At 39.5% G+C, this 13,893-nt stretch overlaps 1 protein-coding gene across 2 annotated transcripts; it reads left to right on the top strand.

Moving 5' to 3' along the window:
* Positions 1–913: 913 nt before the first annotated feature.
* On the top strand, positions 914–10,833 carry gorab (golgin, rab6-interacting). 2 transcript variants are annotated; one of them, XM_034712033.1, is made up of 6 exons: positions 914–975; positions 1,062–1,139; positions 1,287–1,611; positions 3,188–3,289; positions 3,411–3,551; positions 8,012–10,833. In XM_034712033.1, the coding sequence occupies exons 2-6, from the start codon at positions 1,085–1,087 to the stop codon at positions 8,439–8,441; spliced, it is 1,053 nt and encodes a 350-aa protein (XP_034567924.1). In that variant the 5' UTR covers positions 914–975; positions 1,062–1,084; the 3' UTR covers positions 8,442–10,833. The 2 variants fall into 2 exon arrangements, with proteins under 2 accessions (XP_034567924.1, XP_034567919.1); XM_034712028.1 differs by having other exon boundaries at positions 936–1,139.
* The last annotated feature ends 3,060 nt before the right edge of the window (positions 10,834–13,893 follow it).

The raw sequence follows: 13,893 nt of genomic DNA on the forward strand, positions 1-13,893 counted from the left end.
GTAGCAGCAGGTTAATTCATAACGGCACAGGAAACACAGACATGCTCATATAGGTAGGGTCATTTTCTGCAGACCAGCTAAACGAATATGGAGCCACATTAAATCACTTTGAGGGAGAGTGGGGGTCACGAGTCTTTGGCACCTATATTTTGGTGGTCGCGGGCTGAAAAGTTTGGGAGCCCCTGAACTAAAACTAACATGGTTAGTTAGAGTGCTACCGCAGGTCCACTACATGGAAGTTACTATGTGACTTGGCACATTCAAAAATTACTACTGTATCCATCTGAATCGCACTGTTTATCATACTGTGTATGTTTGTTTAAATAACCATGTTTGTTTAAATAACCTGGTGCAATTTTTATCGTGCAATAACTTACCTTATCTATTTATCAGATAGAATTGTACATAGTGTGTATATATCTGTAATAGTTGCCATATTTTATTTTATTTTATTTTATTTTATTTTATTTTATTTTATTATGTTTAATTATATTTTATTATATTTTATTATATTTTACCCCTGTCATTGCTATTATCATTGTTATTATATTTTTTTAACTATGTTAGTACATTGTTGTATTCCCCTGTCCCGTGTTGTAAGCTGCTATAACAAAAGAATTTCCCCCAACGGGAGCAAATAAAGTATATCTTATCTTAAATAAAAGTATATCTTATGGTTATCATTTGCAAAATTGCTTGAAATAACTAACAAAATGACAATAAAGAAATCAATAAATATATCAAACGATGGAAATAGCTCCAACAATTACGACAGTTATAATTTATGAAAAACGAATGAATTTATTGTTTGAAAGTTTGGCTTTATTTAGTCTCTAATTTCGAGTTTTTCTCGGTATTTGAATTTTTACTCAGGCGATATCTGCATCTTCTAGTTCACGGGTCTTTCAGGGGTCCTTGACGTGGCAGGTATAAACAAACATGGCGGCTCCGTTTGAAGCTTCATAGAGTTGTTCTGTATGTTTCGAACTTTCAGAATGATTCCCATTGCACATTAATCATATTATTTCATATTTACACAGTTTCTATTGTCTTCCTTGAAGTGCTTTACGGGTGGAGGCGGAAAATGAGCGGCTGGGCTGGTTTTTCTGATGACGAGCTCCGGAAGATGCAGCAGAAAGGTAACATTCCTCACTGCTAACTATCGCCTGACAACTAAGCCTCTCTGTCTGCTGCTGCTTTACGTGCATTTTATCAAACTTTGCATTCAGTCTTAACAAGTTTCAGTGTAAATCTCCACATGAAAACTTGACAGCGTGTGTTTTCAGACTCAGCAATGCCTGCAGCGGCAGCCCGCGGTCGGAAGCCGGCTCCAGCTAACCGGAGTCGGCAGCAGATACAGCGAGAAAGGGCCCTCCAGCTCGCCGCAGAGAAGACCGCTGGATCCGTACCTCCTGGACTCCCACCGGAGCAACAACTCACCAAACCGACACTGAAGGAAGAGCCCAAGTCCACTGCACCTCCAGTACCAGCCCCGACCCCGGCTGTTAAACAGGAGGTGCAGCAGAAACCTGAGGAGGTGAAGCATACTGGAGACCACCATGGGGAGGAGACCACTGTCATCAAAGAGCTGGAGACACAGGAGGTGGTACTGTGAGTGGATTTTTATCTTATGTACATAAGCAATAGTTGTTACTTTCCGTAAAGAAGTTGTTGCAACAGAACATGGAGCTATAAATAAATGTAAAATAAAAAACATGTAGGGATGAAATCGATTCAGAAGGTACAGGCTGAAGCATGGGTGTATTATATCTACCCTTGTTGAAATAACATGCTCTTGAATGCATCCCTTCTTCACCTGATTTGTAGTTACACCATGACAAAGCAGAACAAACTTGGGGAGTGATTCTGTATATTAATTTTCCCCATTATCATGATTAACATGGTGTACAGATCCAAAAGTGTCTAGAATACCACGTACAACAAAAAATCAAAGTGTTATTCCAGTTTAATTGCAGATAACCTGCTGTCAGCACTTTGAAATACATCAGAACACTGTTTCAGTTTGCTACCTGTGCAAACAAAAAGAGAAAAGGTTACACGTCTGCATTTACCTGTTCTCCAGGTAGAGGGTGTTGTGTTTGCTTCTGTCGTCACTGTTATCCCTGACGCTTTACCCCTCAAAAGACTGTGCCTTTTATAATAATAATATTTATAATAAAACATTTTCTTTAAAAGCACCTTCCTCAACACTTTACAGAAAGATTAAAACACAATAAATAAAACAATGCAATAAAATCAACAAGCAGAGTAACACCAAGTTAAAATGAAGCAGAGAAATTAGACAGAGGATGCAGTTTGAAACAGATTTTAGGTTTTGATTTGAAAAGGGGTAGTGAGTCAGAGTTTCAGATGTCTGGTGGGAGTGAGTTCCAGAGTTGGGGAGTAGAGCTTTCATGGTGCTGAGATGGGCAGAGGGCACAGAGAGGTGGAGGGAGGAGGAAGACCTGAGGGAGCAAGAGGGGGTGGCAATGTGGAGGAGATCAGACAGATACAGGGGGATGAGGTTTTGCCAGGTCATCACTGTAAATAAGAATTTGTTCTTAATGACTTACCTGGTTAAATAAAGGTTAAATAAAATAAAATAAAAAGGTTGCATGTCCAAATGTGTTTGTGTTATCTCAGAGATGTCTACAGTGTGCAGTGTCGTGCCAGTACACACTAGAAATGAACTAGTTCATGTTCATTTTTTTAGCTGAACCTATATTCTTTTTCAGTAGAGCCTCCTGTACTTCAGTCCCTAGCTTTCAATCACTGACATGTCCTAAACTACATGAATTACTATACTCTACAATAGAATCATAGACAGATATTAAGTGTAAAAGCCAAGAAAATTCCAATTAAATTGGAAAAATCTGCAGCTTTGAAAATGTAGAAACACACGTATAGCTCTTCAGTATGTCGGCTGAATATTTGGCTTAAGGCTCTCGTTTTAACACTCCTCACAGTGTCAAAATATGAACAGAACTTCCAATTCAGGTTACACTTTGCTTTTACACAGCAAGTGATCATTGGATCAATGATCAGAGCTATCATATGACTTCTTAATCTTTTAATTCAGCTCTCTTCAAAGGTGTTATCTGATTTGATGTCTCTGTAAGGATCTGAAGGATATCAGTATTTTTACTTTGGTCTTAATGTGTTTACATATCTCTGGTTTTGATCACAGACGAGAAAAGACACGATTGGAGCAACTACAGCAAGAGCAAAGAGTGATCGAAGAGAGGAACAAGCGCAAGAAAGCTCTGCTGGCAAAAACTATTGCTGAGAAGTAAGTATGGCTGTCCTAATACTGCAATAAGCACCGTGTCATTAAGGCAGGGAACTAACGAAAAACGTCAACCAAAGAGATGTAGAAATGAGTTGTTAAAGGTTCATCTCGTTATTTACAGGTCAAAACAGACCCAGGCCGAGGCTGTGAAGCTGAAGAGAATCCAGAAGGAGCTCCAGGCTCTCGATGACATGGTGTCCAATGATATCGGCATCCTAAGGAGCAGGATTGAACAATCCAGCTGGGACTACTCCACTGCAAGGTACCGCAACAACACAAAAAGTAAACATAAAGATGTAATGTGTGCTGTCAGCCGTCTGGTCTGACACCAACCCTCTCGTAGTGTTTTTAGCCATCAAGGAATTGTAAGTCCTGTTGCTGATGGCATCGCTTGCTTTAGCATCAGTTTCACCACCATGAAAAATAATTCCTTACAGGTGCTTTAACTGTTATATCTGGTCCTTAAGGCAGCAGTTGCGGGTGCTATAGTGGTCAATGAGTTCAACCAATTACCGAACACTGCATGGAACGGTCATAGACCAGCATCACTCAGACTCTTAAGTAGATCAGCTGACTCCAAATACCTGTCCCCTCAGGCTGAAAGCTTCTAAAATGATACGCTGGTGACTCTGGTTGTTTTTTAAATTCCTTTTTAAGGAAGTGTCAAAATCTGAGAAAGAGGCAGAAGGAGTGTCACATTTTGAATCATTAAACACACAGGTCAGTATGTCATTATATACATATACACCTTGTTACTTTCTTCATATCACTGACTTTCACATGTGACTTCGGTGAGAGGTTAAGAAATGAGTTGGTTCGATTTCACGTTTTTGGATCCATCCCACAGAATCTTAAGTCGTGTTCATGGTGGCAGACCGATGATTATCTCAGTGTTGCTGTTTCTGTGGGGAGGAGCCGAGTCCCATTTTTATCAGAAGCACTTAATGAACTGAAGTTAAAGCCACCAGTTGAACATCAGCAGCAGTTTGAAGCAGAGTGTCAGGCCTGAGGACACTTTCACCTGTGACCAGGTGAACCTTTAAACAGAATAAGCCAGCCTTGACTTGTAACTAAGGAGTTCAGAAAATGATCAAAGCTATTAAGTGAGTTGATCTGATCCAGATAAGAACTTATAACCAATCAGAGACGTGCAGTAATCTATAAGTGTGCAGGTAATGTACTGTACATCCACTGTAAATGCTGCCCCCTGCAGCTTGTTTCCAGTACTCAAGTCATCATTACCCCCCAACATGTGTGCTTTTAAGCACTTAGTTTCTGCAGACTCAGCCCTGCTCAGATCTTCAAAATGTGAAGATAAAAGGAGCTAACATTTGAACTAAAAGTCTGAGCACTTTGCTGAAAACACAGAAACTTTAGCTCCATCTTAAAACGTAATCACTGGTCATGTTCTACACTTCTTTAAAAGTTCAGGGCAACGCAGAGAGAACACAGAGCATAGAGAGTTTAGTTTTTACAGTATTGAGTCAGTAATTGTGTGTGTGACCTCGTACTTTCTCTGTGCGGAGTCATGAGCTCTCATTAGAGATGTTTGTATAACGGGAAGAGGAGCTGACCTTCACACACTCCTCACACCGGACTCTGTTATGATTATGTTGATTAAATCGATGGTTGGGATTTAGCGGAGCTTCAACATAAAACCCTGAAGACTAAATGTTTGACATCGTGTGTTTAGTTAGCGCAGAGTTCCCAAACAGGATCTGATGTTCTGTTGTTCATTTTTAAAACAAGGGTTCTGAATTCAGACATTTGTGGGGGATGTGTGTTTATTCTTCGTTAGGGTTAGAAACGTTCTGTTGCCAGTGCGAGACTTTGGTTTTAATACTTAACGATTTGAGAATCATGAAGACATCTCTCTATAACATCATGTTTCACATTTACAAATGGAACTAGTTAGACGTAAGGCTTTGTTTTCTCGTACAGTCACTTACGTTTAAAGTTGTAGGGTCTTGTATCTAAAAATGTATTCTTTATTGAGTCCGGCCCCGTTTGTCTCCTGTCTTTATTTATAACATTCGTCTAATGAGGTGAAGATTCCTTCATTTATCCAAAAAAGGAAACTTATAAATGATCTTGTTCTGATTGACTCTTACATCATCCCTCCTCTTCCTCTCACACAAGTGACAAGTCAGCAACTTGGCAACTTCCTTGATAGATTTCATTTAAAAAAGTGACAAGTGAAAATCCAAAAGGACAATTTTTTTTATTATTTTTTTTTAATTTAGCTTTTCCAATATACATATGTACACCATAACAAACGAACAAATGAAACCAAAAAGACAAATAGATAAATAAATAAACATTTAAACAAAAGAAAACAGGACAAGCAACCCATATAAACAAGCACTCTTTAAATAAAAGTAAGCTGATAGAAAATAAAAATAACACACATTGTTCATTCACAACTCAAATGATGCCTCACTACAACAACAGCAATAATTTCATCAACATATATGTGTATTTTAATATTTTAATATTTTTTAGTCATTTTTCAAGAAGAACTGCATCTACTGCCCCTTTTAATACAAATATTTTCGTTTTTCCTTCTTTCCTTATTTTTTCTAAAGTGAAGCAGCACATGTACAGACCTTCACAAGAACATTTGACAAGACAAAGACTGCAACATAGCACTATAAGTCCACAGACCAATGTTTATCTACATACCACCATATCCATATCCACCACTATATGTTTCCTCTCGAAACCTTCCCCAAGGCTGGAGACGAGCTAACACCAGAGTGTCTTGAAAGATGTGTCCTCTGTTTTGTCTTTCTGTAGTCAGTTTCTCTAGGGGTAAAAATGGACAAATTCTATCAAATTTTGAATAAGTGGATTCAATTTATAACCCCAGTGCGAGCAGATTTTGTACGACTCCACTGACAAGGTATTAACCCTCCCCCTCCTTAGAGAATAAAACTTACATGTAAGCTCCCCCAGGTCTTGTGTAAATAGTTATATATCTGATGGTTTGTTGAAAGGATGTATGCAGGAAAATGAGTGTCGATTACTGACTGAAGAGGTGAAGATTAATGTATATGTACAGTGGGCAAAAAAGTATTTAGTCAGCCACTGATTTTGCAAGTTCTCCCACTTAGAAAGATGAGAGAGGTCTGTAATTTTCATCAGAGGTACACTTCAACTATGAGAGACAAAATGAGAAAAAAAATCCAGGAAATCACATTGTAGGATTTTTAAAGAATTTATTTGTAAATTATGGTGGAAAATAAGTATTTGGTCACCCACAAACAAGCAAGATTTCTGGCTCTCACAGACCTGTAACCTCTAGTAAAAGATGATAGAGTACAGAAACATTTCAGGACTGAGTGGCTATCTGGCCATACTGCTTCTTTCTATACATACGCATATAAAAGACCGGAAAAAGGATACCTATAAATATCTAAGTGTTGTAAATATTGTGATGTTACCCTTTCCAGATTAAAAAAATAAATAAATAAATGACAAGTGGAAAATGTAGTGGCTTATTCAGCTCGCTCTTTCATCTCAGTTTCTCTCCTAAAATCTGGGAACAGTTTCTGAAATCCTCAAATGTTTCGATCAAACTTTCATAAGCTGGAGTCTCATTCTGATCAGGCCTTCATGTCAACTTTACTAGAGTTGTCTGTAGTCAGTGTTTTAGACACGTTGCCCAACAGTTCATCAGTGCAGAAAGGGCTTATCACATCCTCTTCATGGGACAGGTGCGTAGGAGAGCAGCGAGAAGCTCATAAAATCACAAGAATCAGGCACACAATCCAACGTGCAAAAAATATTTCTTGGCAATGTTTTTGTTCCATTTCAGGGTTTTTTGTCTGATGAAGGTCTTGGACCGAAGCGTTGCCAATAAATTTTGCAAGTTGGACAGTGTGTGGGATTCTTGTAACTTTATGAGCCCAACAGTTCATCAACAAATACTGATTCCAATCCTTCGCAGGCTCTCGTAAGCAACAGCAACGGCATCAATAAATGGTCTTTGTCCAACCAGAAGTCCAGATGTTGAGAGATTAACTTCAAAAGTAAAAATAATCAAAAACCATAAAAAAGGGGACGTCTTTTGCTGAATGAGGATTTTAATCATTAACTTTATCAGAGGTGTTCATGGCTCATTTTCTGGTGAATAAATGTATCACTTCAATGGTACAATCACTCTTATACCTTAATGTCCAAAATTCTAATGAGTGTGTCTGAAGTTGACTTAAATCTTAACATATCTTTGGGGCACTAGTGGCCTAGCGGTATTAGTGCCCCACATACAGAGGCTACAGTCCTCATCGCAGAGGTCGCTGGTTTGACTCACGGTCGCAAGCTTTTCCTGCATGTCTTTCCCCACTCTCCACTCCCCACATTTCCTGTCTCTCTTCAGCTATCCTATCAAATAAAGGCAAAAAAGCCCCCAAAATATAACTTTGAAAAATCAAATAAATAAAAAACCTCAAAACTTCTTTGCAGAGATATTCATCTCCAAGTAGGGAAGCTTTGCTTCCTCATCTCTGTCTTCATTTAAACTCTGCTGCATCAGTTGACAGAAAGCAGGTGTTGCATGATGTGTGTTTTGATTGTAGTTGATTTTACATGCAGTTGAGGAAGGTATTTTCTGCAGCCAGAATGAAAAATGAAATAAAGTACGCCTGCTGTTACAGTTGTGTGTAATACAGGGCTTTAGTGAGATGCTCTGCAGTCTTTGTTAATCTTCACACGTCTCCTCAGGAAGCGTTACGAGAAGGCCGAGGTGGAGTACGTGATGGCCAAGCTGGATCTGCACAAGAAGACTGAGGTGAAGGAGCAGCTGACGGAGCACCTCTGTGCCATCATCCAGCAGAACGAGCTGCGTAAAGCTCACAAGCTGGAGGAGCTGATGCAGCAGCTGCAGCTTCAGGCCACGGAGGAGGAGCTGGAGAGGCAGAAAGGGGAGGAGGAGGACGAGAAGAAGAAAAGCTGTGTGGAGACGCAGGGTAATGGCTCAGTGGAGAATCAGGAGGGAACAGTGCAATCAACCAAAGACTGTGGAGTAGCAGAGGAAGAGACTGCGAAGGAGGAGAGGGGAGGTGACGATCAGTCGACGACTGAACCAAAGAAGACAGAACAACAGTGTAAAACACTAGCAAACTGTGTTCAGACTGAGATCATAGCCTCCTGATGCTCCGAGAACAGACACACAACACATACATCCGCTCTGGTGAAAATATCTGGACATCAACAAACATGTTAGACTGTAGAGATCAATCTAAAATACTAACATTAACGGTTCATCTGAAACTGTCAGTTGGGGCGAATGTCTCTGCAGTGATGCTGCAACTTTCAGGGCTGAGTACCAGACGAAAATAAGTCAGTCCAACTGCTGAACCTCAAAGTGTACCACCTTAAACTCCAGATTTTTTTATAATATGCTCTGAAGGAAACATAATCACTGCCTGGATTATGTTCAGGGAGGGGTCTGGGTTTGAGTCGTGCTCTCCTATGTGCTGCCAGGGAAATTCCAATATGTCTACACCTGAAATAGCTCGAACATCTCTTCAGCAAGCAGCAGCTAAACGTCCTGTCATGGCAGCAACAGAACCTTCTCTCTGTGAAAATGTGCCTGATGATCAGTTTGCATCCTCTACGAGTTCTTTTTTGTTCTCAAAGACGGAGATAGTTTTTCTTGAAGAGGAAGATGCGTCTATTTTTTCAGCTAGAAACAACTGTTACATCTCTTTCATCAGTGCTACCAGACACTGACAAAAACAGTCTTTTAACGTGCCAAAAAAAAGAAGCTGCAGGTATGCAACTGCCTGTATTAGTTAGGCTAGGTGTTCAAAGCACTGCATTGAATCCAAACTAACAATGTAAAGGTGCATTTGGATCAAGAGTTCCGGGGTCTTTTAGCCCCCAGAACTACTTTCCCCGGAACTAAAAGGTTCCTGTGCCCCCATTGTTGTTGTCTGCGTTTCGACCGCGGGCTGAAGTCCCGGGTGGATTGTGCAAATCAGGCCAGTGACGTATGGAGAAAAATAAAATGAAATTAAATAATATTTTGAAAACTTAATCAAAAACTAAACTAGTGTGCATTCCCAGGATCTCCCTCTGTGTTTCAACAACTGTGTAAACTCCACAAACACCGTTGAGTTCAACCGAAATACCCAGGACCTTTGAAAAGTTATACCCCTCAAGCAGGGGCTTTTCAACGGGGAGATTATCTACTCCTGAACTAAATTAAGACCCTGGTTCCTTCGGTCGAAACGCACGTAGTTCAGGGGTGAAGTCCCTAGTTCGGGGGAAAGTTCCTGCAGTGGAAAAACACCTTAAAACACTACAGTCACGCAACAACACTAGCAAACTAAAACAACAACACTGAGCTGTCAGTTGCAGTCGTTACAGCTCGTTTCACTGCTGTTGGCTGAAGCAAAACAAACTGAGTAATTACTAAACTTTCGCACAAATTAGCCGTCCGGACGTCAGAGTATTTCAGTGCATGCTTAGGATACAAAGTACAGGATTTCCTTTTTACTCTGAGGCCCCCTGGATTTGGTTAAGATGACCAAAACCACAGACGAGAATCTTCAAGGAAAACCAAAGTCTTTTGAGTTGCTGAAACAGAAGGATAAAATCACTACAGAGTGTTTTGATTTTTTAAAAAGTATACTATATTCAAATGTTCCGGGGACAAGGTCGCTCTCTTTCACCAAATACCAGGAGTCATCAAGTTTCACATATTTCAAATGAGGACTAATGTGATTACAGTTTTTTCCTCTTATCAGTCCAGATTTATCAATTTAAAAGAACAGTTAGACTAAATTCTGAAGAAATAACTTCAGCCTCGAAATCCGAAAAGTGTTGTTTTGGTTGTGGATCCTGCAGGATCGTACAGTATCGGTACTCAGCCCTCGGTGTGAGTGTACCTGCAGGATCAGACACAATCATACTCAGCTACAGTCATTCAGAAGAATTCCTTACAACTATTATCCTCAATCGCTGGTGTTTTACGTGCGCTTCCAAAAAAAGCTCTTCTTCCAAACATGTGTTTGTGAATCATGGAAGCAGAAATTCAAACACTGACTGTTTTTCATTGTCTTCTCTCTGTGGCGACAAACAAAAGATGGGTCCTGTTTACTTCCCGGAACGCAGCGAAGCATGAATCCATCTCTATCCAGCACATAAACCCTGCTGTCTCATGTGTTGTAGATGAACATGTTAGCCGGCGCTGGGCTCGTGTTTCACAAAGCTAATTCTAGTGTTGTCAGTGCAGTGCGGAGCAGCGGGCCTCCTTGACGGTAAGACGATATCTGCTGATGTATGTACAGATGCTTTCAGCTGCATGTGTCTCTGCAGACTCTCTGCACATGAAGCAATGTGTTGAAAATAATATATAACAATAATCTAATGCTACACTTTGTCTGTGGGCCTGACCAAAGTCTGTGTTCTCTGTTCAATGATTGTGAAGCAAAAGTCTGATGCTTATATAAAGTTATTTAAAAGGGGATTGTATTTAAAAAGGTGATATTTAGATTTACAGTATGATATTTTACTAAAATAAACTGCAAAAGAGTGTATTTTCCTCTGCTGTGTTTCTTCCTCATGTTTGTCATTTCAGCATTTTAATACAGATGTATCCGCAGGACTGACGCTCGTGGTCCTGTGCAGGAATTTACACACACAGGGGAGCGCTCTGGGACCCTCATCTCTTTCTGCGACTCGTTTTTTAAAGCGCAGTAAGTGTTTCTGTAAAGTGCTTTGAGATTTTACAGCACTCCGGTCACATCTGGCCGTCTGAAGGAGAGGGTCGTAAAAGCAGCTTTTTTAATTAGTTGGGAGGTAGAAGCAGAGAGGAAGAGTGACCACCGTCCTCTCTGTCCCCCACGGAAACTCCAAGGTCAACGTTTGAAGTCCCACAGAGCAGATTACAGAGATGATTACACAGAATGACTGAAATGTTAACTCAAGTGACAAAGACCTAACTCAAAGTAGATTTATTCAATGAAAGCAAGTGTTTTCACTTTAATGTATTTTATACTCGAATTGCACTTAATTAGTATTAGAAACTTAAGACTTTACTGCATCATGCTGACATCAGGATTAGGTTAATTTCCAATTTTATGCACTGAATGAATTTACCTAGGGTGAGTTTTTTGTAGTAATTTCAGTAAGATGTTTAAAAACTCAGCACTCCTTTTGTAATGTGAGTAAAATAAAATTTAAAAAACAGTGAAACATAAATTTAAAATCTGTTATGATGCACACAGGAAGCTTTTAAAAAATGTAATACAGCTGAAAAAACACTCCAGGTTTTTTGCAGGGATGTCAAGACGTCCCTGTACTGTGGTACATACACTCACAAGTTTGATGTACTTTTGCACTGATGCATGATGCTGAGTTGTTTGGCCAGTGTTGTCCATGTACAGTGGCATGTTAATAAGGCAATTTTCAATTCCTCTTTATCTTTGACAATACGCACATGAGAACTCTGCGCTGAGACATATTTGTAGGATTACCTCGTGCTATGTCCGTTTAGATGTTGGAGAAGAAGGGACTACGATGCTCATGCCGCCTTGAATCTGTTGCAGAATAGTTTTGGGCTGCAGGAGCTGCACGGTTTGGTGAGTTTTTAAAAAATAGATTGAATAAGTTGGGAGTAGAGATACCAGGCTGTGGAGGAAAAATATAAAATAATGAGAGTTGCATCGAAGAAATGTTACAGAAATATTCCAGTTTGTTTTGAACGCAGATCAATTTATTCAGGTATTTTCTGAAAGCAAGTTTTTGTAATAGTTGTGCAGCAGCATGCACATAAACACTGTCTTGTTACACGCTTGTTTATAAAACCAGTTTATCTGGGTTGAAGAAATATAAGTTGAGCTGTTGTAGACTTACTTTGAGAATCTTGATTTTGAGGACATATAAGCATGCTCTTTGAGAAAACAAAAAATCCCATGTCTGTAGTCTTAAGAAGCTATTTTTTACAAAGCAAGTCAAACAAATGTGCTTGAATTAAGATTAAGTTAAACAACACTACACAAATAAGATAGCCTATTATAATACATCAAAATTTGATTCCTCTTTATCTTTGCAAATAGACATGAAAACTCTGCTTGGAGTTATACTGTTACCCCACATTATAATAGTATAAAAGTGATCAAATAGAGTAATAGAAAATATTTAAGGATGTGTATATAGTCATCTTTTGGTTCATTAATATGTTATGGACTATATTTAACATTATGGTTCTTATAATGTGAAGTCAAAAAGGATCTGAATAGCTCTTATTCCCCTTCTGACAAAAACATTTATTTTTCTTGATCTGATACCAAAACCAATTCATCTTTAAACCGAGACGTTATTTAGAAAGCTAGATTCTGCAACTAAAGATCTGTGAGCTGATCTGAAGATGATAAGCCTCCGACATGTCCACATGATCCCCCTCACTGCTTCACTTTAAACAGGAATAATAATCATTACTGTCAGAAACAGTCCTGGGGAGGGGGCCGGGGGGAGTCTGCTGAGGAGAAATGTGCTCTGGATTATGACAAAGAAAAACGAGAAGATTTAGAGTGCGTAGATTAAGGCATCCAGCCGGGCTTCACACTGCACAAATCGTTTCTGCATTACAAATACATTTCCATCAGGGAGTGGTGCATTGTGTGTGAGTGTGTGTTTCGGTGTGTGTTTTGCGCTCGGCCGGACTTCAGAGAGCGGAGGGTTTATAAAGTAAAGTGTGATTTATGTGGCGCTGGCGTCGCTCGACAGGTCGAGAAAGACCCTGAAACCGGAGAAGACCGAGAAAAAAAACAGAAACAGGAAAAAACTCCAAATCCAGGTTTTTGTGCAGAAAGTCTGAGTAGCACATGCACGAGCCGAGCTACAGCTCCGGAGCAGCTGAACCCTGAACCCTCTGTCAGCCCGACTGAAGGCCGACAGGACGGAGGAGATGGAAGAAGTCACAATCAGATCCGAACCGTCGATGTGGACCTGATTTCATCAAGTCTTGTTTTCATTCTATTCATTACAAATCTCGCCCGGATTAGTCTCGATTTTTGATGAGCCCAGTCTTCACTTACTGTCGCAGCAGCATAAACATTAAAACCGGTAGACCCCTTTACGGTAGAGGATGAGGGGTCATTTGAAAAACTGATTTGAGAACAGAGTTTGAACTCTGTAGTGGGGACGTAGCCCTAAATGTAGAATCAATTAATAAAGCCAGATTTAACGCAGAACTAGGGGAGACTGGGGCAAATGCAACATTCTGACGTCTTCCACTAAAGTGATGTAAAACAAAGCTTTGTCCTTGTTCTTTAGAGTAGAACAATAGTTTTATTAATTAGAGCACATAAATATGTTTATAATCTAAAAAATATGAATACTGTATTTTAGATTATGTGGTATGAAGGAAATTGTAAATAATGTTAAATTTGACCCAGTCTCCCATAAAAAGCAGGGTGTCTTTTTTTATTATATTATATACTAATTAATAGACAGTCCTTCATTAGTAGACAAACAAAAATTTGATTGTAAATAGAATCTAAGAACAACAAATGAATTCAAAACTATGAGATTTAAGCTAAAATCTTGAATTTAGACACACACGTGAGATTAAAGTCAAACTATAGCAACTTGAC

Source organism: Notolabrus celidotus, chromosome 2 (assembly GCF_009762535.1).
Source record: "Notolabrus celidotus isolate fNotCel1 chromosome 2, fNotCel1.pri, whole genome shotgun sequence".
In the NCBI taxonomy this organism is placed as follows: Eukaryota; Metazoa; Chordata; class Actinopteri; order Labriformes; family Labridae; genus Notolabrus; species Notolabrus celidotus.

Coding starts and splice junctions, on each gene's coding strand:
- gorab (XM_034712033.1), top strand. CDS start 1,085: ATGAGCGGCTGGGCTGGTTTTTCTGATGACGAGCTCCGGAAGATGCAG. Junction 1,140..1,286: donor CCGGAAGATGCAGCAGAAAG/GTAACATTCCTC, acceptor GTGTGTTTTCAG/ACTCAGCAATGCCTGCAGCG. Junction 3,290..3,410: donor GCAAAAACTATTGCTGAGAA/GTAAGTATGGCT, acceptor CGTTATTTACAG/GTCAAAACAGACCCAGGCCG.